Raw genomic sequence first — 22,722 nt, forward strand, 5'->3', positions numbered from 1 at the left:
ATAATTTCCTCCTATTTTTTTCTCTCTTTCCACCTGCGGTTACCTTAATTTTTTACCAGGTGTCTATTCTGTAAGGTTCTAAAATTTTCAGAAGAGGTTTCTCAGTTTTGGGTTGAAAGAAAAGTTCTCTGCTAGTGGGGAAACTAGGCTTGTGGTTTCCAAGGATGAGGAAAGAAAATTTGTCTTGTATTCAATACCCAGAGGGAGCTATACACTGTATGGCAGAACCATATGAAAAACAATGCTGAGGCTTTCCTTGGAAATGGTAACAGCAAAACAAATAACTTTGTTTTGATGCTAACCACAAGGTCAAACAAAACAGGGGGGAACCTCTAGCGTTAAACCAGTTAGTTCAGTACCATGGGAGCACAAAGGGATGCTTCCTTGCTACTCTGCTCTACACTGACCAGAGCAGGCTGCTGCAGCCTGGCAACTCTCTTGCATGTCCCCTTACCTCTGTACTGCCCACCCCAATGCCACACTGAGCTCCGCACAGGAGAAGAACACGGGTGCACACCCAGCGTCACTGGCGCAGCTGATTTACATTTGGCACAGCACAGAACAACTGCCAGTTCTCCAGCAGGGCCCTATTTCAGGAGCAAGTGGCGATGTTCCAGAAGGGCCTGAAATGTTCCTCCTGTAAATGCAAATCTGGTAACATTTACATTTGTTTGGCTGTGTCCATCTGGGCCTTGAGATGCTTCCAACAACTTAACTGAGCTCATCATCAACTTTCACTGTACCAACCAGTACTTCTTTGCAACGCTTTTAGATGTAAATAAATCTCATCACAGGCAATATAACTATCTGCCAGAGGAGGTTTAGCAAAGCACAGCTGAACTCCTATTATTCCCAACTCTGAAGGCAAGGAATAGGGTGGAAAGATACAGCCACACAGACAAACAGTTCTTTCTGCAGAGAAGACTCCTGTTTCCCAACAGCAATATCTTACACATGAGGAATATATTTTGTAAGAGTAATAAACTCAGTGAGCATTCAGCAGTTTTGCTGAATAATGTCAGGACACGGGAAGTAATCTGTGTTAAGATTACTCCTACATTTAGTAGGGGTTGTGAGATTTAGCTGTACAGAAAAAAAGATACTATTGCTTTTACCGCTACATAGCAAAAAAACCCCCACAATGTATTTCCAGAAAACAACACTGCAATCTTAATGGAGAAAATTTATCAATCACACAATAGTTCTTTGAAATTGAAATCACGCCCAAAGCGAATTTAGAAATCCAAATTCTCTGTGAATTATCATTGTCAATGTACAGAGCACATTCAATTAGTGAGTAAAAGATGAAACTGTTCAGTTAGTTTTTGGCAGCTTGTAGCTATTGTGCTCCTAGACAGGCAACAGAACAACGAGCAGCACAACGTGTAATCCAGATCGCTGACAGCAGAAAGGTTAAGGCACATGAAAGCTCAAGCCATTTGTCCTTGCAACACTTTGAAATCCTCTCATTTTTAATGCCTTACCTTATTTTCCACTGGGTCAGAGTCTAGTGCTAAGACTATTCCCATCTGCCAGTCAAGTAAACTTGTATAATCTGTTCCATCAAAACTGATCTGGCGGATATCTTGGCCATTTGCAAATAACAAAAATGGCTTAGGACCTGTTGATGAAAATTCGCCAGTATGTTAATTGCACTAGGTTCAAAGTGATCTCTAACTTGCATTACTACCTAGGTAGCATTGAAAGTAGATAAGGGTAAAAGACAAAATAAGGAACAGAAGCACAAAGAAATTATGGCAATTTTCCTACATTCCACTTGCCTCAGAAATTGAAGATAAATGTGAATATAAGTTTTCAGCATCAGCCTCAAAATTTTTGATAAAGGCAGTGACTAGCCCCACTGTGTTTCACAGAGTGACTTAGCCTCAAAATCATCTCTCTGCATTTCACAGCATCACTATAAATGCCAGAATACTTGACTTTTGCACATGAGAAGTCTTTCACACTAAAAGCAAGAAAAATGTCCTCCAAAAAATAATGCTTTTCCCTTATTCCTGAAAAAAATCACAAACTTCTTTTTCCTCCTCTCTCTTAGGCGGTTGCTTATACCTTGTTGCTCACCAAGGTCTGCCCTTTTCTTAGAAGGAATAGAAGGGTCTGAAATCCAAATGTGCACAGCAAATACCTGGGCTTCTTGGGGCTAGTGGAGGAGAAATATCCTTGTAGGAAAAGTCCTTCAACAGGCTATTTCCTATCCTCTTTTCCAAATGTAGGAATCTCAGCCCCAGTCCTGTAAAACTGGGCAGGAACTATGCCCACATTTATTTGAAGGCACAAAAACCTGCATATTCAGGACAAACCCCTGCAGTGTGGGAGCCCAGAGTGAAATGTTGAAGTTGGATCATATACTGAACCCTCTGTGAGGGAGACTGAACCATATAGTGGTGCTTGTTCTGGTTTATTTCCAAAACAGGTTATCTTTCCTAACAACTAATACTTCACAAGTTTCACAAAGTAACCTAAAACCAGTGCAAAAAGGGATCCTAGTTTTGCCATCCACTTTAAAGGACTCAAAAATGATTTTGCTTTTATTGGCAGAAATATACAGGCACACCAAGACACCAACCTATAGCTGTGCAGTGCTTTCTGTCTCGCTGAAGCTTATATCCAGGAAAACAAGCACACTCCCAGGAGGATGGGCTTAAAGAAGAGCATATCTGACTGCAGCCACCATTATCTGGAGATGTACAACCTTAAACAGAGCATTTGTAAAATTTTATTGTGCCGTTCTAAAAAAAAATAAAATACAACATAATCAGAGGTATAAGAGAATGATTCACTCTGCTCAGGATTTCTACAGTCCAAATCATCTCAGTGACTGGTAGATTTACCAAAAGGCCTCCTGCTGAAAGCAGAAGTCCAGTGAAGAGTTAACAAATTAGTAGTAACTTGTTACTGAGTTTTTCTTGAAAATTTACGACACAAGATAGGAGATGGAAGGGTGGGACACATGAAGAGAGAGGTCTTCCATGTGTTCATTTTTTCATTTTTCTCCCATACAAATATCATCCCATCTACAGCAGAGTAATAAATTTTATCAGACTGTGCACACCATGCAAAGAAACAGCAAATTAATGCAATTCTCTCCCCAGAACTTAATTATGCTAGGATGGAAAATTGATACTTTCTGATACAGCAAACCAAGATTTCATATAAAAAGAAACTATTCTTTTCTTATTTTTTCTATTATATTCTCAATGCCAACCTGAGCTTACTCAGTGGAGTGTTCCTAGCAAAACAGTAATAATGACTGAAACTTTGCATATAGCACAGTCCATGTATGAAAGGGATTAAAAGGGAAAGGTGGTCTTTTTTTCAAGGCAGGAGGCTGGCAGTAATGGAGCTATCTTGATCCCTAAGACTAAAAATATACATTTGAAAAATTACAGTCCCCTGAATTTGGAAAAATGCTAGGATGGGGAATGACATATTAGTGAACATAGCAGCTTCAAGTATTCTGACTACAAAAATTCCATTTTTGGGTAAATGACTGTGAACCTGGGTTGCATGATGTCAAAAAGTCATCTTCAGATTTCAACCAAGCCTTAATTTTGTACATATATTTCCCCTCAAATATAAACTTTAGATGTCTCTTGCAATAGTAATCTGTAACATGCCTTGATCTGTGCTGACAACAGAGGAATTTGGCCTGCAAACATTGGATGCTACCCCTAATAAAAATCTATTAAAAAATGAAGATGAATATTGTTCATCTCAGCACTCAAAGCACCTGACATTCTATTGCCTCCTATCTTGTACAATCATTTACAGCTGTGCAAAATGAATGTAAAATACCTTCATTCACTTCTGGCTCTCAGTGCTAAGAATAAATAGAGTTTGGCAGTCACTACAGCTAGAAAAAATGTTACTTACCCGTGCATGCTTTGCCATCCACTTTGAGTATAGATCCTTCCGGACAAAAGCAAACAGGGCCTTTAGATGTTTGAAGGCAACCATGGCTACATTCAGTGTCATTACTTGTACAGGAAATTAGCTCTACAGTAATTTAAAGAGGGGAAAAAATATAAAATTATGATAAAAAATTTTACTAAGCCCCCAGAAAGAGATATTAACACTTTCTTAAATAGCAAAAGAAGGGGGGGAAAAATGAAATAAATAAAACAATAAAACAATAAATAAATAAATAAATAAATAAAACACCTCTGCAGTGTTTCTGAGGTTTGTTTTCCACTGTTTCTCTTTTTTTCCAAGTTTTTTTTCCACACCCTCTCCTAATTATAGGACAGAAGAAAGCCAAAATTGCTGAGTCCTGAAGCCATTATCAGACTTACATTTTCCAAAATTCTATGAAGAGGTGTTATCAAAATAGAGGTAATTTTGAAAACTTTCTTTCTTACAGTTCATCAAAAATAGATCGGGTTTTGAAAACTACAAGGAATTTATACTGAAAAAATAAGTATAAAATACAAAGTGAATGAGGAAAAACTACTTTCCTACTACTCCGGGTGTAACAGAGCTAGAATCAATGAAACCAGGAGATGAACCTTCCTGAAACAAAACTATATTCCTTAGTTTCAATTTTAGAAGCTGTAAGGGTAAAATCATCTGAGGACCTGGCAATAGCTTTCCTTTACTTTCCATTAGAATTGTTGCAGTGCCAACATTTTTTTTGAGTATTTCTTTCATGCAATTTCACAGGATATGCTCCTTCCCCCTTCCATGTTGCAGTGCTCCATCTCATTATCCCAGTTCTGGTGCCATATGGCAACACCCACTGGAAGACTGGAACTAAGGAAAGTTTCCCACAGCTGCTTCTTTGAATCAGCTGCATATACTGGCTTAAATGGTGCATAGCTGTTGCAAATATTGCTTCTCCAGGGCAACTCCAATCTGGACTGGAGTGTTGTAACTGCTTAAGCACAGAGAATATGGTCAAGAAACTATCTTGAGTTTCTTTCTGACCAGAGCTTGTGGCTTTAGATGAAGAGCTTTGTAAAGAACTTGAAGAAAAAAGCATCAAAATATCCCTCTCTCTCAAGTTGTGTAGTTGGTGATACATCTGCCTTGTGCTGCAGTAGTTAAGAAGTTACACTGTCTGTGCTGCATCCCTAACCTGTGTTAGAAAAACTGTCTAATTTGAGCCACTCAAAATGTAGGCATATAGTTCAAGATGGTCATCCAAAGTAGGACAGAGTTGCATGGTGCCTAAGTGTTGTTTTGGACACAAAACGGTATCCCACCTCCCAAAAGCCTCTGGCTGCAGCACTCACAAGTTGTCTGTCACAGCTGGCTGGCTTCTGCAGCTGTCACACACACCCTGGACCCCCACATTTGGGTCACTGAAAACTGCTCCTGGCTCCCACTTAGTAGAGAGGAAGAAGTGATTCTTGGAAGTCTAAAAGAGATAGACTGACTGACTACTAGAGTAGTGATATTTAATATACCCTAGGTCCTGATCCTGCCATGATGCAGACTGAACTCACTGGTGTGCACTGGCACTCCTACTTGGAGCTTATACCAGTATTTTATTTCCAAGGAAACAAGGTAGAAGGACCTTTGTCTACGCATAAATTTTGCTTCAAAAGTGACTGGGAATATCCCAAAACCTCAAAACTTGGATCCTTTTCACACTTGGTGTTCTAGACTTAATTTAGAAAGCCTAATTTGTAGGTTGAGTATACACATTTAATTCCACTAATGTCATACACATTAGCAATGCTATCAGCCCTGAGCTGAAAAGAAAAAAGATGATGCTAAAGCTGCTCATTCAGAGAGTGGGAAAATTCTTGTGCAGGATAACCAAAGTGAGTCAGATTCAGAGACCATATTTCAAAAGATATAACTGCTTATCCACCTGGAACGTGTCACAGAGCCCAATGTGAGCGAAGAGGTCTCTCTGGAGATCTGAATTTCCCCCCCTCACCACCCTGAAGAGGCCTATACGATTACTCACGTGTAGCTTACACTTCCTTAAACATGACATCTGAAATTGGTTCACCCAGTTTAAGCTGATCCGACTTACATAATAAGGGATCAGAAGTGAGCAACACAACATACAAAACTTTCAGCAGTTCCAGTGTTAAATGAGGACTCCCTCCAATATGATGCTTCAAGTGTTTATGTATTACGGCTCCTTACCATGACAGGTTTTCCTATCAGGCAGCAGAACAAAACCCCTCGGGCAGGTGCAGTAATAGGAACCAGGGATGTTCACACAGCCCAAAGTACAGCCGTGATTCCAAAAGCCACATTCATTAATATCTGCCAAAAGAAACACTTGTTACATCCGAATAACATCAACCTGTGTCAGGGAGCAGATTAATGAAACAAAGAAACACTCTGCAAGAAGTACCTCCTTTTTTACATTCATTTTACAAAAATATGTTTTTCCTAATATATTACAAAAACACAAGTTTGCAGACCTCCTTCAAATCAGCATTAAAAGACTTCTAGCAAAACTTACTCAGGCTGCATGTGTCCAGCATAGGTGCCTAAACAACTTTCGAAAGTTCTGCCTTTCTGTACAGATTTTAATGCCATTTAAATCCTGCACCCAAAAAAAATTACATTAGACACCTTCTTCAGACAAAAATTCTTTTAAAAAATTGGGCTTAAACATGACTTAAGTAGAAATCTCAAAACACAGAAGTGTATTAGAAGTCAAAATTCAGAAAGCAATCCTGGTGAATTTCCTGAGAATTAGAATGTTGCTGCTCAGGCAGGTTTGTAAATCCTGTAAGCTAGGAATTTTGATGCCTTTACATCTTATAAAATCTGGTCATGTAGTGAAAAAGATGCTTCCAAAAGTATTGTCTATTATCAGTAGTAATTTTAGATTTTTAATTACAACCCAGATTAAAACAATTAAGAATTTCTGCCCTTTTTGAAAGTGGTAATATTCTTGTTGCAGGATTGCTCAGTGTTTCACCTTTGGTGATATATGTGTTTTCATTTTTATTTAAAAATTAAATTAGCGTATAGAAGCATGTCTACTTATCTGAAGCTGCTTTACCTACTCAGGCTAAGATCAAAATTTCTCGAAAGAATGGCACCTGTGACACATTCATAAGTCTCTTTTAGACTATTTCACAACCTGGAAGGACACAAAACTTAAATGGCGCAATTGGAATTTTTAAAATCTCTTTGTCTTTTTTCATACTCAATAAGTAAAAGAAGAGAAGAATTTTCTTTCATCTGATGGAATAAAGTTGATGAGAGATTCACATATTACCTTCACAAAACTGTTTATTTCTGCTTAAAATAAAGCCAGTGGGACATTTACACCGATGAATCCTTGAGTCTGGCCTGCAGATTCTTCTTCTGCATTTTTCTTTACTTAAATCACAGGTTCCTTTTTCTGAAAGAACAAATAGAGTGTAAGCATAATGGAGTTCTTACCATATCAACCTTCAAGTAGAATGATGATCACGGATGTATTTTCTTCTCAACATCTGCTTGCTCAACCTGAGGAACTTCTTATCAACAGAAAATAACTTCTATTATTTTCTGTTGCTAAAATCAGGCCAAAAAAATCACTGTAAAAATGAAAGTCCTTGGAAGACTAAGAGTAGGTCTGTGCAAATGATCATTTCCAGCTCTACATCAGCACAAGATCTAGAGAGAGCCTAAAGTAAGGGATGGTTTGATTTGGGTGCATACCTATAGTGACTATGAAAGGGAAAACTGTGTAGCAGGTTTCATGTGCCACCAGACCTGCACAGTAGTATATATTGCTCCATAAAATGCTCAGAAATAAGAGAATGACAGAGAGAGCACACGTGCGAAAAAAAAAAAGAGACGAGAGAGATTTTTAAAAGACAGATAGCATATGAAGACTGAGAATTATTACCACATTTTTACTCACATTATTCAACAAAAAGAATAGCTGGACAGATCATAATGACCATATGTTTCATTTGGACAAAAAATAGTATCACAGTCTAGAGAATCTTTGTACTGGAATGGATCTGTGAGAAACACAAGTGTTATAAATGCTGAACTCAGATTTAAAACTCAGAATCTTTCTGATTTCCAAGAAGATATTCTCAAAGTTTCTTCAAAGAAAGCAGAAAAAAGTGCCCAAGAGATCCCCATAAGCCTTCCTACTTCTGCTTCACAGACAAAGCTGCTCGAGTATCCTTTGTCATGGGAAGGAAGTGTACTGAATATCGTTAATCTGCCAGAAAAGATACTCTAAAGAATTCCAGAGGCAATCTTTGAGATTTTGAGGCAATTAAGATATTTTATTAGCTGTTAATAAAAGTGTGATGCTGCCATACCGAAGTTGTTCAGTGGGGTTACAGCAAACCCATAGCTGAATTAATGCTCTTCTCTGTACTTATGGGTTGACCAATCCAGGGAAATCATTTGAAGGAGAAAGGGAAGAGGGTACATGACGAATTTCAGTAGCAAAGTAAATAATTCAAATTGCAGTAAAAAAATCAAATCATCTCACTTGCACACTTCTCATTAGTTCCCTTTTCATCTGAAGGAATGCACTAGTTATCTGCTTTAAAGAAGGCTTGATAATTCACAGCAGACAGTACACTGTAACATACGTTTTCTTAGCTTGTACAGAGCATCCAATTAGTCTAGGTATGCTTTTATCTCCACGTTTCTCTGTTGTAAGATCAGCTATAAATCTCATTTGAACTCCAGGCTCATTAGTCCTCTTTTCATCCCCGTTCTTGCACTGGATAAGCCAAGCAACATACATGCAAAATCCAAAAGTTCATCTGGATTCAGCCTGTTAAGCTTCTTTCTACTCCATCACTTCCCAGACATTTTTACAAGAAGTTATTTGGAATTTAAAGAAAGGCCTACTGTTGACAACACTTACTGTGATACAAAAATTTACTGAACATTGGAAATATAGGGGTATATACTGCAAGGCATTTGAAAATGCTGGTATATATATTATATATATATATCTGTGTGTGGTTTATATATAAATAAAAGCGGGGAAAGCCTTTTTGCAGTGGAAAGATAAACACCAGAGCGCAGAATGTTCTGGTGGAAGAAGTGGAGTTAATCTTTCGAGAGAAGAATAGAAGCTAAGTGCCCACAGTCAATGAAAATTTTCAATGAAATTATGCTGCACATTCTTGTGGAGAGGACACATAACACAACTGACAGTCCCTGAGGTTCAAGAGACTACCTTTCTTGGTCATGGTCTCTTCCCCTCTATCTTCCTGCATAGGTAAACATTGTGACAGACACCCAAGGAGACCTCATAAGACCTTCTGAATCTGTGTAACAACCCTGTGATGTGTGGAGATGCTGCTGTCTGCACCACAAACATATCCTGCCCTAGTTGCTCTGTATGAGAACACCAAATGTGTCAGTTAAAGAAAGTGCTTCTGTTTGCCAGGATGACCATTTTCCTCAAAGTAAGCACACAACAGATATTGTCTCTGAATTGATGTTCCCTGTCCTTACAAGTGTAAACTTGATTTCCAGGAACACTTTATCTTCTGCATCTCAACAGCTCTTTGCACTGAAAACAAAACATTTGAAAGGGAAAATTCCCTTGAAGTTTTGATTTTTCCACTCAGATCAGTCTTCAAAATGAGAGATGGCATGGTACCATATGAAGCTGTTGGCTGGCATGCAAAAAGACAAAGCCTGTTTTATAGTAGATATTTTAAAATAGTTCAAGAGAGATATTTACAGTTTCATTTTCATTACAAACAAAAATGAACACTACATTATCCTCATGTCTTTATATCACTTCAGCCTCTGGGAACCCCTGGACATCTTCCCTTGGGAGTTCTGCAACCATTGCTCAACAAAGAAATGTCTCTATGCTGTTTTCCTGTCTTTCTTATCCAATCAAAACTGGTGACAAAAGCTATTCCACTGAAGTAAGAGTGCTCTGTCTGCTTTCCAAAGAGCAGAGAACAAGACATTATTTCCCCTGGACATCCCTCACTTCCTACTGTCTCAGCAGGAATCCTCGTGTGAGGTGAGCTCTTGATAGTCAACTACCTTCATTTTTGGATCCACAGCGAAAGGCAGCAAGATGACCAACTCATATTGGAATTTATATCAATTAAAGAGACTTGAGGCTCTTATTCCATAGCTATTGTAGCAACTTCAAGTCTTTCTAAGACAGACTGACTCTTAACTGAGCCATTTCACAGCAAAGGTGAGACATCCACAGTATCACTTGTAGGACATGCTTCATGCTTAAAATCCTTCAATGCCATAATAATCAGAGGTGTTTAAATGCATATTAGATTAAAACTTTCAGAATTAAGCAGACATTTGACAAAGATATAGGTGGAGGATTAAAAAGCTGTATGGTTTTTGCATTTAGCAGGACAGCATAAAAATACTTTTGTGTAAACAGATGGATGAGAAGGAGAAAGCCACATATCTCTGCATATGTATATAGAATAATGAAATCAGTGGTTCATGTTTGGTACACCTCCAGCCTGATACTCAGCTGAATTTACACACACCAAATGGAACTGTGGATCACTGAAGTTAAAGGAAACTTTTTCCTTTACTTCAATTAAGCATGGAATTTTGCCAAAGAAAATTATTACTGTAGAGAATCAGAGTGTATGACATAGTTATTCTCACAAATACAACTGTACCATTTCATTTTACTTACCCAAATCCTGAGAATCAGTTCTTGCACCTGGCTGTTTAAAAGGATGTACTATTTTTATCTCCACTGGTGGAAAAAATGATGGCTTCAGGCTAATTGTGACTACAACTTTTCCAGTGTATTTGTTGGCTCTCCATATCATGCCAGATTTCAACTCTGAGTAGTACAGGTGCTCAGCGAAGAGGGACATACCAAGCAGTTGATGTCTATAACAAGAGAAGATAACACAGAGTGGCACATTACTATATATTTACTCACTCAAACATTTTCTGAGCATCTAGTTCAGTCAAATTCACTGTAAATAACCTTTCTTTGTATTCTTATATATATATATATAGTATTATCTTCTATATATGAGAATCAGATGAGGTGCAGAGACATTCCCAAAATAATGCAACACTCATACTCCAGCAAATTTGCAAAAAATAAACACAAAATGGATAACCTGCATTTCTCACGGGTTTTATGAGCTATTGTTCAGGACTGACTCAATTGGAAGAGAAAGCTTAAGTATCACCCCACTTCTGGTGAACCCAGCAACTAAAATAGACGCTTTCTTGAAGGATGTAGGTCAGATAAGTTCCACCTCTTCCCAATACACAGTGCCTGCTCTGACAATTCTGACTGTCCAAGGAAATCAAGGTGGAGATGGAGAAGTAAGAGTAGGGTGTTCTGAAATCCATCTTCTGCTGCTTCTCCTATTGCAGGAATGTAGTTTCCATTCACTGGTCAGTTATAGCAGCGAGCAGAAACCACAAGAAGGCCCAGTTTTAAATAAGAGAGAGAGCAGAAAAGATACTGAAAGAAGTAATTCTGTCTTCCGCTTTCCAGCACATAATCCAGGTGGAAAACTGAGAATCTATATCATCCAGGCTAAAGGGAAAGTGCTGATGCCCTAGTGAACAACAGCCAATTCAAGGGAGAAAGGGGAAGAGGATAAGGAAAAATCCAATGTGATTGCTGTCAATGTAGGGAGAAACCAGCTTTGTATTCATCATATGCAAACAGAGTGCTGCATGTTTAAATCAGCAGGCCAGCTAAACCACATATTTTTCTCATTCTGCTGTTGACAATCCCTACTACACATGTGCCTATCCAGCCCTACCAACTGACACTGCAGTGACACAGGGTAACCTTTCCCAAGCACCTCACTGAACACATGACCAGCACAGAGCCCCTGTACCCCTGCAGAGCATGGAAGTCAAAAGCACATGGTCTAACAGCCCCCTCAGTTGTGCTTAGCCCCAGCATTCGGGATCAGAGGGGGACAATTCTCTTGCACAGGACAGTTTCCAACACATCTGCTGATGCTTGCTGGAGAGTCTGAGCACAGAGCTGAGCCTCCCCACCCAGCAGCTAAGGATGACAACAGACTCAGAGGAGGAAGAGAAAGACCTGATCTAGTTCAGTCTCTTCAGCACAACTCAGACACCTGAGCTCACCCACTGTGACCTTGGATAAATCATTTAATCTCTCCTTTTGGCTCTTCTATCTGCAGAAAAAGGCCACTAATAAACACTCAGAGAGGATTTCTAAGGATTAAGTAGTTATCATTTAAGATTGGAAGATGGAGAGTATTGAGTGGCAGTGTTATCCTTACAACTGTGACTTTTTTCATTTTCCTATGATTAATTTTAAATTTACAGTTACATGCCATTTACACTACACTTCATACTCCTCATGTTATGAACTGACACAATAAAAGGAAGATTGAGGAAGAGAACTTAACAGCACTCCTGAAATGAGTGTTTTATTTCTGACAAGCTGAGGAAAACTCACCGAACAGAACTTTTGAGCAAACGAACATCTCTGCCATCATAGTTGCATGATCCAATATGGGAAATCTCTTTCCGGTGGTCGTGTTGGATCCAGTAGAGCCTTGTGTCAACCAAATCTAATGAGATGGCCTTTATTTTTTCTGTGGTTCTTAAAACATTTATCGTATCGCTTCCACTGAGGGACACCCGGTGTATGCTAGAAACTGTACCATCTGAAGACCAAAATAACAGCCTGTGGGTGAGAGAGACATGTTAAGAATACAGAACACAAAACCACAAAACTTACATTTGCACAACCACATCTCTTCTACGCACTCATTGTTTAGTTGCTCCTGTGTACAAAATTTCTCCGTGTGGTACTAGAACTACTAGTACTACTAGAGATACTAGAATTCTCTCATGTAGGTCAAGCAGGAATCAGCCCAGCTTAACCACTATTGTCTGTCTCTCTGCTTTGTTCAGGCATGCACTCAGACAGGGAAACTGGAATAACCTCTCAAGTCTATGGGGAACACCTGCAAACTTGAGGAGAGGGAGGTCTTTGAGGCAGGTCTGCATTGCCCTCTGCCCCAGGGGAGGAATCTACCTCTGGAATTTCTAGTTGAACACACCACTTAAGTACTTAACTTAAAAACAATTTCTAGTATTCTTATTTCTATCTTCCTGCTGGTTATAGCAGCCAGACTATGCTGTTATTAAATTATAACGCAGTCAAAATACAGCTCCAATACTAAAACCAGTTATGCACCGAAGCTAATTGTTTGTCAAGATATTCATAGATCAGAACTCAGATTTACTGATGTGATTAAGGGTAACAGCAGTTCTTCCAAAATAGCAACTTGTCCTTAATTCACGTGTATTTTATTTTTTAATGTTTGGGTTTAGATTCTTTCCTTGGGTTTCTCGTGGACAAAAATTCTGAGAAACAATATTGTTTTGACCTATCATCATAAAATTGCAGGATTTATATGCACAAAACAATGTAGCATAAAACCACCTTTACTGTGTTTATATTTATAATTTTTTAAGGGCCCCAAATATATTAGATCTGGCAAAGGACTGTATTAAACCAGTAGAAAGAATCAGCCTCTGCCTTACAGCTTTTCCTCACTGTTACACAGTCTATAGTAATGACAGGTATTAATGTATAAGTGAAAACACATTTCCAGGTCAGCCCAATTTTATTCTGCCATTTTTAAACAGTTTACTAATATTTACTTGCATTTCTCTAGCACCTGTCATTTAAGAAATGTCACTACTCTGAAAGTTTGGACAAATGTGAGGATTCGCTTTTTACAGATAAGGAAATTAAGAAACAAAGGAAGTTATAGTCTCTGTTCACAGTTTTTGCAAATAGAAAGACAGAAGAAAAATTAAGATTAGAAAACAGTTTGAGTAATTGCCAGCCTTTATTGTATTTGCCATCTTTAGACTTAATCCTTATTTTTTGGCATTTCTAAACACCATCAAAAATGTAAAACAATCTATAGCAATAATTACATTATTTCTCCTAAACCAAAAATCCTATCACTGGTAATAGCCAGACACATATTCTAAGAAAAACTCTGTTATTACTGTATCACATTGACCTTGAGAGTTGCACATGTTTGGAGAAAGACATTGCTAATGTCAGATTTAGTCCACGTTAAGGCCTGTGCATGTAAACATACTGGGGATTTTCTTTCACTTCACAATAAAAATAGAGCCCTCAATAATTTTCATACAAGCAAATTGCCATAGGGAATAAAAATGATGTTAGATTTCTTGGACTCTACTTTCTTTACAGTTTCTTAATGTCTTAGTGGTCTCCCTGTTAGCACATGAGTATAACTTTTATGCACAGCGAATCACACCTAGGTGAATATCCACACTTGAGTCTCCCCAAACTTTCACATATATTCAGGAAATACATCCCTATAATGCCATTTGTAACGTGTTTCAATGGCGTTTGAGAGTGGGTGTGAGGACTGTGAATATTTCCAAGATAGATAAATGCTACATTGAAAAGTAAATCAGGAAAAAAAAATACAGAGGCTGATGTCCAGGTCTTAAATCCCATTCAAATGGCAAGACTCTGAAGAATATTAGCAATGCTATCACCATGGGCACATGCCTGAAGGGTTGTGATATTGGCATCATGGAGATATGGTAGGATGGTTCCTAAGACTGGAGTGTTGAATGTAAGGATCCAGGATCTTTAGGAAGGACAGACAGGGGAGACTGACTCTGTGTCAGCAACCAGCTGGAGTGTATGGAGCTCAAATTGGGGATGGATGAGGAGCCAATGCAGAGTTTATGGGTCAGGATTAAAAGGTGTAGAGGATCAGGTTACATTATTGCTACAAGCTACCTGACTGGGAAGACTGAGTGGATGTGGTCCTCTATAGGCAAATAGGAGCAGCCTCACATCCACAAGCCCCGGTCCTCATGGGGGACTTCAGGCACCCTGATATCTGTTGGAGGGGCAACACAGCAGGGCATAAGCAATCAAGGAGGTTCCTGGAATATATTGATGATAACTTCCTACTCCAAGGGACAGAGGAGGAGGAAGAGTGTTCTATGTCATCTACCTGGATTTGTGCAAAGCATTTGACACTATCCAGCACAACATCCTTCTCTCTAAACTGGAGAGACGTGGATTTAACAGATGGAACACTCAGTTGATAAGGAATTGGCTGAATGGTTGCACTCAGAGAGCTGTAGTCAATACTCAATGTCCAAGTGGAGACCAGTGGCAAGTGGCATTTCTCAGGGATTGGTATTGGGACCATCTTTGTCAGTGTAATGGACAGTGGGATTGAGTGCACCCTCAGATAGCTTGCTGACAACAAACACCAAGCTGTGTGGTGCAGTCAACACGCTGTAGGGAAGGGATACCATCCAGAGGGACCCTGACAGTCTTGAGAGGTGAGCTTGTGTGAACCTGATGAAGTTCAACAAGGCCAAGTGCAAGGTCTTACACCTGGGTCAGGACAATCCCAAGCACAAATACAGTCTGGGCAGAGAGTGGGTAGAGAGCAGCCCTGAGGAGAAGGACTTGGGATGCTGGTGAATAAGAAGCTCGACGAGACTCAGCAATGTACACTTACAGCACTGAAAGCCAACCTCGGCTGCATGAAAAGAAGTGTGACCAGGAGATCGAGGGACATGATTCTCCCCCTCTGCTCTTTTGAGACCCCACCTAAGAAGAACATAGACTTATTGGACTGATCCCAGAGGAGGGACACAGAGATGATCAGAGGGATGATCAGAGGTCTCTTATGAAGAAAGGCTAAGAGGTTTCGGGTTGTTCAGCCTGGAAAAGAGAAGGCTCAAGGGAAACCTTATAGCATCCTTCCAGTAGCTAAAGGGGGCTTACAGGAAAGATGGAGAGGGACTTTTTGCAAGGACATGTTGTGACAGGACAAGGAAGAATGGCTTTAAACTGAAAGAGGGTGGGTTTAGATTGAATATTAGGAAGAAATTCTTTATTGAGAGGGTGGTGAGACACTGGAACACATTGTCCAGAGAAGCTGTGGATGCTCATCCCTGGAAGTGTTCCAAAACCAGATTGTATGGGACTTTGAGTGACTTGGTCTAGTGAAGGGTTTCCCTGCCCATGGCAGAGGGGTTGAACTAGATGATCTTTTTGTCCCCTTACAATACATTTCTGTGATTCCATGAAACTGCAATCATAGTACCTTGCATATTTGGAGTCCATTTCAATGAAATTACTAATCCATTTAAAATTACCTTTGTTCAGCATCAATGATAATCCTTGTGGGATGACCAACATCTCTTAGAAGAACTCGGCGTTTCTTCCCATTCATGTCTGTCGCTTCTATGGTTCCTTTCTGTCTATTGGCCCAGAGAATGTCTTGATTTATCCAGTCAATAGCAAATCCTGAAATGCCTTTGTCTATGTAGCATAGTCTCTGTAAACAACAAAAAAAAAAAGAGTTGACAAGAGGTATCCTGATGACTACTCCAAACTTGGCTTTCATTATAGGGAATAAAATGCCAGACTGAAACTTTCTATTTCCTTCCTTTGCTCGCTTCATTTTCTTTCAGACCTGTAGCTATTTCTTATTCTTTCATCACTTTCATTTGGTCTTTGTACTTACACATACACCCTCTGAACAGAGAGACACCCTGCAAAAGGAGAAACTGCTCTGTTCAAGAAATACACTGGAGTAATCTTTTCGCTACAACTTTTTGCATTTCACACACTGAGAAGCACCCAGACCTGTACTGTTACATATGGAAGACTTCCTAACACACTGTTGCTGGTCTCTGATCCTTAAAAGTCAGTGAAAATACATCAATGAAGACTCCGCATGAGTACGCGAACACAGGCAATCTCTCTCAAACAAAAGAAGGCCCTTACACCATTAAAGTTCAGCCACAACAGCCTGTCTGCCCTTCTTAATCAGATGCAATGAACTGCATGGTTTTTTCTGAACAAAGGATGAAGTGCCAAAAGAAGCATTTATGCAACCATAGAAACCAATGAAAGGTTTGAAAAAAAAATGAGTAGGAATTGAAGCACATTCTTCTCATAGCATTTGTGTCAGCTTTTGTTGGAGGACAATTTCCATAATGCCAGAGATTAATTTAAAACTGATAGAAATATTAATGTCTACAAAGCCTTAGTTTGTCTGAATTGTCTTTCCTTCATTTTTAACTCTCCTTCTCTTGATCCAGAGAAAATACTGAATGTACTAAATGTGAATGCCAGTAAAACAGCCTAGATTTAGGATCAGAAATATTACACAGCAAAAATAAAGTGCTAATCAATGAACAGTAAAGGCAGAATTGTACCTAAAGAGCAAGTGGGGTTTTACGCCCATTAACTTGAAGAATTCCAGAGAACTGAGTACTCTACCTCTTGTTTTGTGCCATTCAGGTGAATTCTTTGAAGTAGTCTCCTTTCAGAGTCTACCCAATACACTTTCTCTTCTACATAATGAAAATCCATAAGTGTTGATGGACCAGTATCAGCAACCAATCTTTCATGATTGGTCCCTTCAGTGTCAATTCTAAAGATGGCATTTCCATGGCTAAAAAGCAGGAATGGTGCAGGGTCTGGTGTGGAGAAAACAAAAAGAAACCAATTAATTGATAAGAATTGCATTTTTGCTGCATTAAGTTCTCATCAGTAATATACTAGTCAAAGAGAAACTTCAGGATCTACCTATCTCATATTTTAATAATAGCTTTCTATTACAAAGATAGGTGTATCACAGAGAACCAATAAGATATAAATGTAATGATCCTTTTATATGTAATATTGAAAATTAGGTCCAAAATCTGAGTTAGGAAACTGAGAGTGCAATGGTTGTTACCACTAATCCCAAATCCTACAGCCTAGTCAGAGGTCAGAACAATCACTGCATGCTTGCCAGCTGAGGTTGGAAGAGTTTTGTCAAGGATGTGTCTCCAGGTAGAAAACCACTTCAAATTATTGTGCTATAGCAAGAATTTATCACATAGAGGTGGCCTGGAGTCTCACTTTAACTATTCAAAAAGGAAAATTAAAGATTCCAATACAGGGCAAAGGAAAAAGCTAAAGGTTGTAGATGTTTCTCATGCATACAGAGGGCTGAAGGAAAACAAAAGACTTGTACTTAAAACTCAACAGCATCAACTCCTTCCAGACAAAAACTGTATTCATACTGAGTGAAGGGTAACTTAAAATACATTAAAATAAAAAGTGCTCCAATTATGCCCCAAATTCTAGAAAACCAATTAAGGTTGAAAGTGATGAGCAACTAGGATGGTCCCAATACCCTTGACACATCCTTAAACCAGGTGATATGTATAGAAATACAATTACTGTGGCATAATGATTGGGGCTGCTGATTACACCACTCCAAGTTTTGTCAAATCCTTTGTTATTTTTAGGGTATCACCATAGAGCACCATATCACCAAGACTGCCCTATCACCAGTTTTCTTGCACATAAATTTTTGAAAATTAAACTGTTTTTATTGACCAGGTTCGTATCTTTTTGAACTAAATATCTTTACTGTTAGCATAAAACCCGATGCTTTAAACTCAACAAGTAGCACTTCACAAATATTAGACAGATGCTCTGCCTTCATCATAGTTGCAAAGTTGTTTGACAACTCCTTTCAAAGCAGAGGACTGAGACCAATTTTGATTTCTTCAAGTGAACAAAGTTCTGACAAGCACCCAAGATGTAATTTTCTTTTGTTCCCAGAGGGGAACCCAGTGAAGATGATCAGCACATTGTTCCTATACTAACAGAGTGGTTTGTATCTCAAGTTTAAAGCTATCACCCAATTATAGCAGCTGCTTCTAGGATTTTAATGACTCCCTTTTTTCTGCTGTTATTTGCACTGAGCAACCCCATGTGACCATATTTGAATTATGAAGATTTACTTCACATAAATGGTAAATGAACAGTAAAGTGTAGTGAGGTCGATTTATCTAAGGAATTTGGCAGCTGCCGTGCCTGCATTTTTGCCAATTAGTTGATCAAGAGCATTTATACACTTTGGTTTTGTCCTTTACATTCTCTGAATTTCCTATCAGGTGACTATCAATGAGGGTTGTCAGTGGAACAGGAATTGAAACAAATTTTTTTTATTGCAGATTTGCGATTTAATGATCAGGTAAACAATATCTGCACCAAAGAGCTTCCTATCTTTAAAACACAACGGTATTTCACTTGGTGCATCCCCCAGAAGGGTTTATACCTAGCATAAGGGCTCCTTATCCATCACCATATTTCCATCAGTCACTTTCTAATGTTACTATAAATATTAGTAATAACGTGTTAAAAAGTTGAAGTCCTCCAATATGCAGGTAGGATTTTTCTTTGAAAGATACCTGTGCAGTTAAGTAACATGTTTGTTTTCACATCTCTTCAGTTCAGAAGTGAAGAGTTCACAAAAGATCTGATTTTTAAAAATAGGAACATTCTATTTAAGGGACCAGAGATGTTTAGGCAGGACTATAAAAAATCCAGTTTGGGTTTTTGCGAGTCACATGTAGCTGATAATTATGAAGATTCTAGGGGTAACTAAAGTAATTGTGTTGGTGGCAGTTTGGGAGCTATATGGAATATTTTTGGTTATGTTCATGGTCCCAAAGGCTACGTGCATAGGGACTCAAGTCTATCTCCTACTTCTCGAGTCAGAAAAATGCCTTATCACATCCCATCTCTGCATTAGCAAGAGTCCCAGGTAAATATTAGTCAAAAAAAAAAAAACCCTGAGATTCTGGATCAGGAGGGAGCTGTGGCATAACCCAGACATGAATCAAAGCCAGGCATTTGGGAAACGAAAGTGGAGAGGTGAGAAGTGTACTCCAGAGCACTCCCACCTCATACTCTAGATGCAAATATAGGGTTAAACCAATCAGTAAAATCCAACTTGATTTTTTTCCCAGGGTAGCATTAGTTGAAGGCACAATGAAAGTTATTCAAAGGCCACAACTGTGAATATTTTTCTCTTAGAAGAGCTAAAATCTGTTAAATTTAAATGCATCTTCCACATTTAAAAATCAATTTATTTTTAAATAGTTAAGGACAGAGCAAGGGAGAGAGATAACTTATAGTAGCACTCATGTTTTTTAAGACACTGCTGATGGATGAAACCAAAAATAAGGGCTTCCTGCTTACGGTTTCACAGCACTGTCCCTAAAACCTGGAAAGACATCAACACCACTAGACTGAAAGAGGCTAAGGTAGCAAAATCTTTTGTACTGACACGTCTTCCTGGAAGTAGTTAGAATGGGATAAGAGAGTTTACAGTTCTGAGCACGCAGAGAAGGCTAAACAGGAAATAATTGTTTAGTTTTATTTGTTTCCATATTTTCATATTTTCATTCATCTTTTCACCACTATACATTTCATTCTTCACCATCACTCTTCTGTGGCACCCACTTTTGGCCTTGCCACTTACCCACAGAATAGAAGAGAGAGATTTTTTTATCAGTGAACCAGAGCACCCCAGTCGCTGTCCAGCAGGGACCAGCAGGCATGGTTCACTTTGAAAAATAAAGCTAACTAAATCTCTAAATCTCTTTTTCAGTCATCAAAAAAGAAAGTGACCTTACCATTCACATAGCAAGACCGTTTGTCAATATCCAAAGAGTAGCCAGGCAAACAAGAGCAGACGTAGGATCCTGGAATATTGATACAGGTTTGGCTGCAGGTTCCCAAACCACCTTCAAGGCACTCATCAATATCTGAAACAGGCATTTGAAAAAGATCAGGAAAATTCAGCTTGGAAGAGCAGCATGAGCAAGGAGAAAGAGTACCTTTGACATAGTTATCTAATAATAAATTGGTCACAAAATTTAATATCCCATCATTAAAAAAGCAAGATGAGGATGGCTGTATTCCTTCATGCATTGGTTTCTGAATTATTGTTTTGTCCATTGTCATGCTCATAGTGATTCTGGAGGGTGTTGGGGTTTTTTTGAGTTTCCTTTGACGTCTAGGGAAATTACCCTTCTCCCTTGTGTTTGGGCACTCTGGTCTCTAATTGCCCAAACACAGGGAACAGACTTGTCTTGATTTGTGTTATTATTTGCTATGCAAATGCTGCTCGCAGCTGCTTCTGTCAATCTTTATCCCTTTATCAACAATAATAATTTTGCCAACAAATTAACAGACTTTGCAAAACAGCAAAGCAGCAGACTGCCACAGCACTGAGTTCAACGTTGAGCTCATTTTGGTTTGAGTCAAATCTCAAACACACATACAAAACACTAAAACTCCCACTATATTCTGACAGCAACAAGCCCAAACCAAGGCAACAAGCAAACTAATTAGAAACTGGACTTTTAACTGGCAGATTAAGCTGGAGCCTTCAGAAATTAAAAGATATTTGATGTATTTATGGTGTTTTATCAGGGTTGAGGCAGTAACTGTTAATTAAGTCCTAAATTAAGGAATTTATTTTTCAAAAAAAAATATTACTACTGAGGAGTATTGTTTACAGTTAGGGGAAAAGAAATTAATCCCTTTGGCAATACCACAGATAATTGTCCCACAAAATTGAGATAAATTTTAGTGTCTACTGAAGACAGATGCAGCTTTCCAAGGTACTTGACGTCTGGCAGTACCATATGCTGGCATATTTCTTGTATACTTTCTTCAACTGTTGTGAGGGCTGCTATAAGGAGCAGCTGCTTCCTTGCCCAAGTACTATTAGATGTCAGTGGCTTTTGTTCTGGGTTTTATCAGCTGACTTTGGATATGCAGGAATAAAAGAATCAACAAATTTTGTTTTAACGAGACACATTTGATTAAGTCACTAAAGGACATTGATTCATAACCAAAACTAGGACTGTGAGTGTCATGTGAGAATTCTCTTAGTTTAAAGAAGGGCAGAAATGGCACCTTAACTACAAGGAACAGCAATTTAATCAACTCACAAAACTTTAAAAGAAACTTTCTCAGTAACTTAGGGAGAGCTAACCAACTAGATCTCTGATATACCATGGTTTTGGGTCCTGTATCCTTTAACTGCTTTAAGAAACTATATGTATCTGAAGTGTTTAGGGGTTTCTTCTCTGTCAAGTATCAAAGTTGTTAAAAAATAATGTAAATGCTTTACAGTCACCTAATGTGTCTGTACAGACTAGGGAAAGTTTCATATTGTTTTTAGAGTTTTCCCACAACCTTATGTTCCAAATAGCAGATGAACTAATTTGGCAGTGCATGAAATGTAGTCAGAGCACATGCAACTGATTTCTGTTTAACGGATTATGAAGGTAAAGCAGAAATATTTTCAGCAATGTAATTCCATGAAGTACTCTAATTCTAACCCACAATTTTCTTCAAACAATCAGCTTTCAGGAGAATATTTTCCCTCATGTACTAGGATTGTACATTCCATTCTCCACAGCATTAAAGGAGTAACTCCCCCAAATCCCCTCTAGAAAGGTTTGACTGGCTTAGAAGTGTTAATGGGCTACGGAAACCACAAGCTCCAGGTCACCATTTTAAAATTAGATATTCCTAGCAAACATTGTCTGGATGGCATTAAAACTAAAGACCTCTGTGATAGCCCATATGGGGGGGCTTTGGTGACCTCAGATCATTGTCCAGCTGCTGTTGGTACAAGACACAAAGACCAGTTGTCTCTCTCTTGCTGAGCACTAGTTTTCAAACCACGTACCTGACTGATTAAGCCAGAGAGTTAACCTGATCTAGTCACCAGTGCCACAGTAGGTGCAAGACTGTGTCGATAAAGGCTATAATGTAGTTTATGTTAGTCAAAATACTTTTATGACAATAGTAGCTTTTAAATGAACTTGATGTTATTCCTCTGTGGAAATCACAAGTATAGGTGACAAAGGCAACTGTTTGGATGTAAGACTGCTAAAGAG

The 22,722-nt window shown here is 38.7% G+C and overlaps 1 protein-coding gene across 2 annotated transcripts in view; it reads right to left on the reverse strand.

Annotated features, from left to right (window-relative positions):
* The window catches only part of EGF (epidermal growth factor), a 57,922-nt gene that overhangs the window by 27,713 nt on the left and 7,487 nt on the right, over positions 1-22,722 (reverse strand). For both annotated transcript variants that reach the window (XM_018072255.2, XM_018072260.2), the window contains exons 2-11: positions 20,440-20,571; positions 17,240-17,439; positions 16,108-16,289; positions 12,377-12,607; positions 10,601-10,803; positions 7,214-7,339; positions 6,121-6,243; positions 3,895-4,017; positions 2,588-2,713; positions 1,485-1,621 (exon numbers count right to left, since the gene is read on the reverse strand). In XM_018072255.2, coding sequence (XP_017927744.2) covers positions 1,485-1,621; positions 2,588-2,713; positions 3,895-4,017; positions 6,121-6,243; positions 7,214-7,339; positions 10,601-10,803; positions 12,377-12,607; positions 16,108-16,289; positions 17,240-17,439; positions 20,440-20,571 — 1,583 coding nt within the window. The remainder of the gene's footprint in view (positions 1-1,484; positions 1,622-2,587; positions 2,714-3,894; positions 4,018-6,120; positions 6,244-7,213; positions 7,340-10,600; positions 10,804-12,376; positions 12,608-16,107; positions 16,290-17,239; positions 17,440-20,439; positions 20,572-22,722) is intronic.

Source organism: Manacus vitellinus, unplaced genomic scaffold (assembly GCF_001715985.3).
Source record: "Manacus vitellinus isolate BGI_N305 unplaced genomic scaffold, ASM171598v3 scaffold_0_pilon, whole genome shotgun sequence".
In the NCBI taxonomy this organism is placed as follows: Eukaryota; Metazoa; Chordata; class Aves; order Passeriformes; family Pipridae; genus Manacus; species Manacus vitellinus.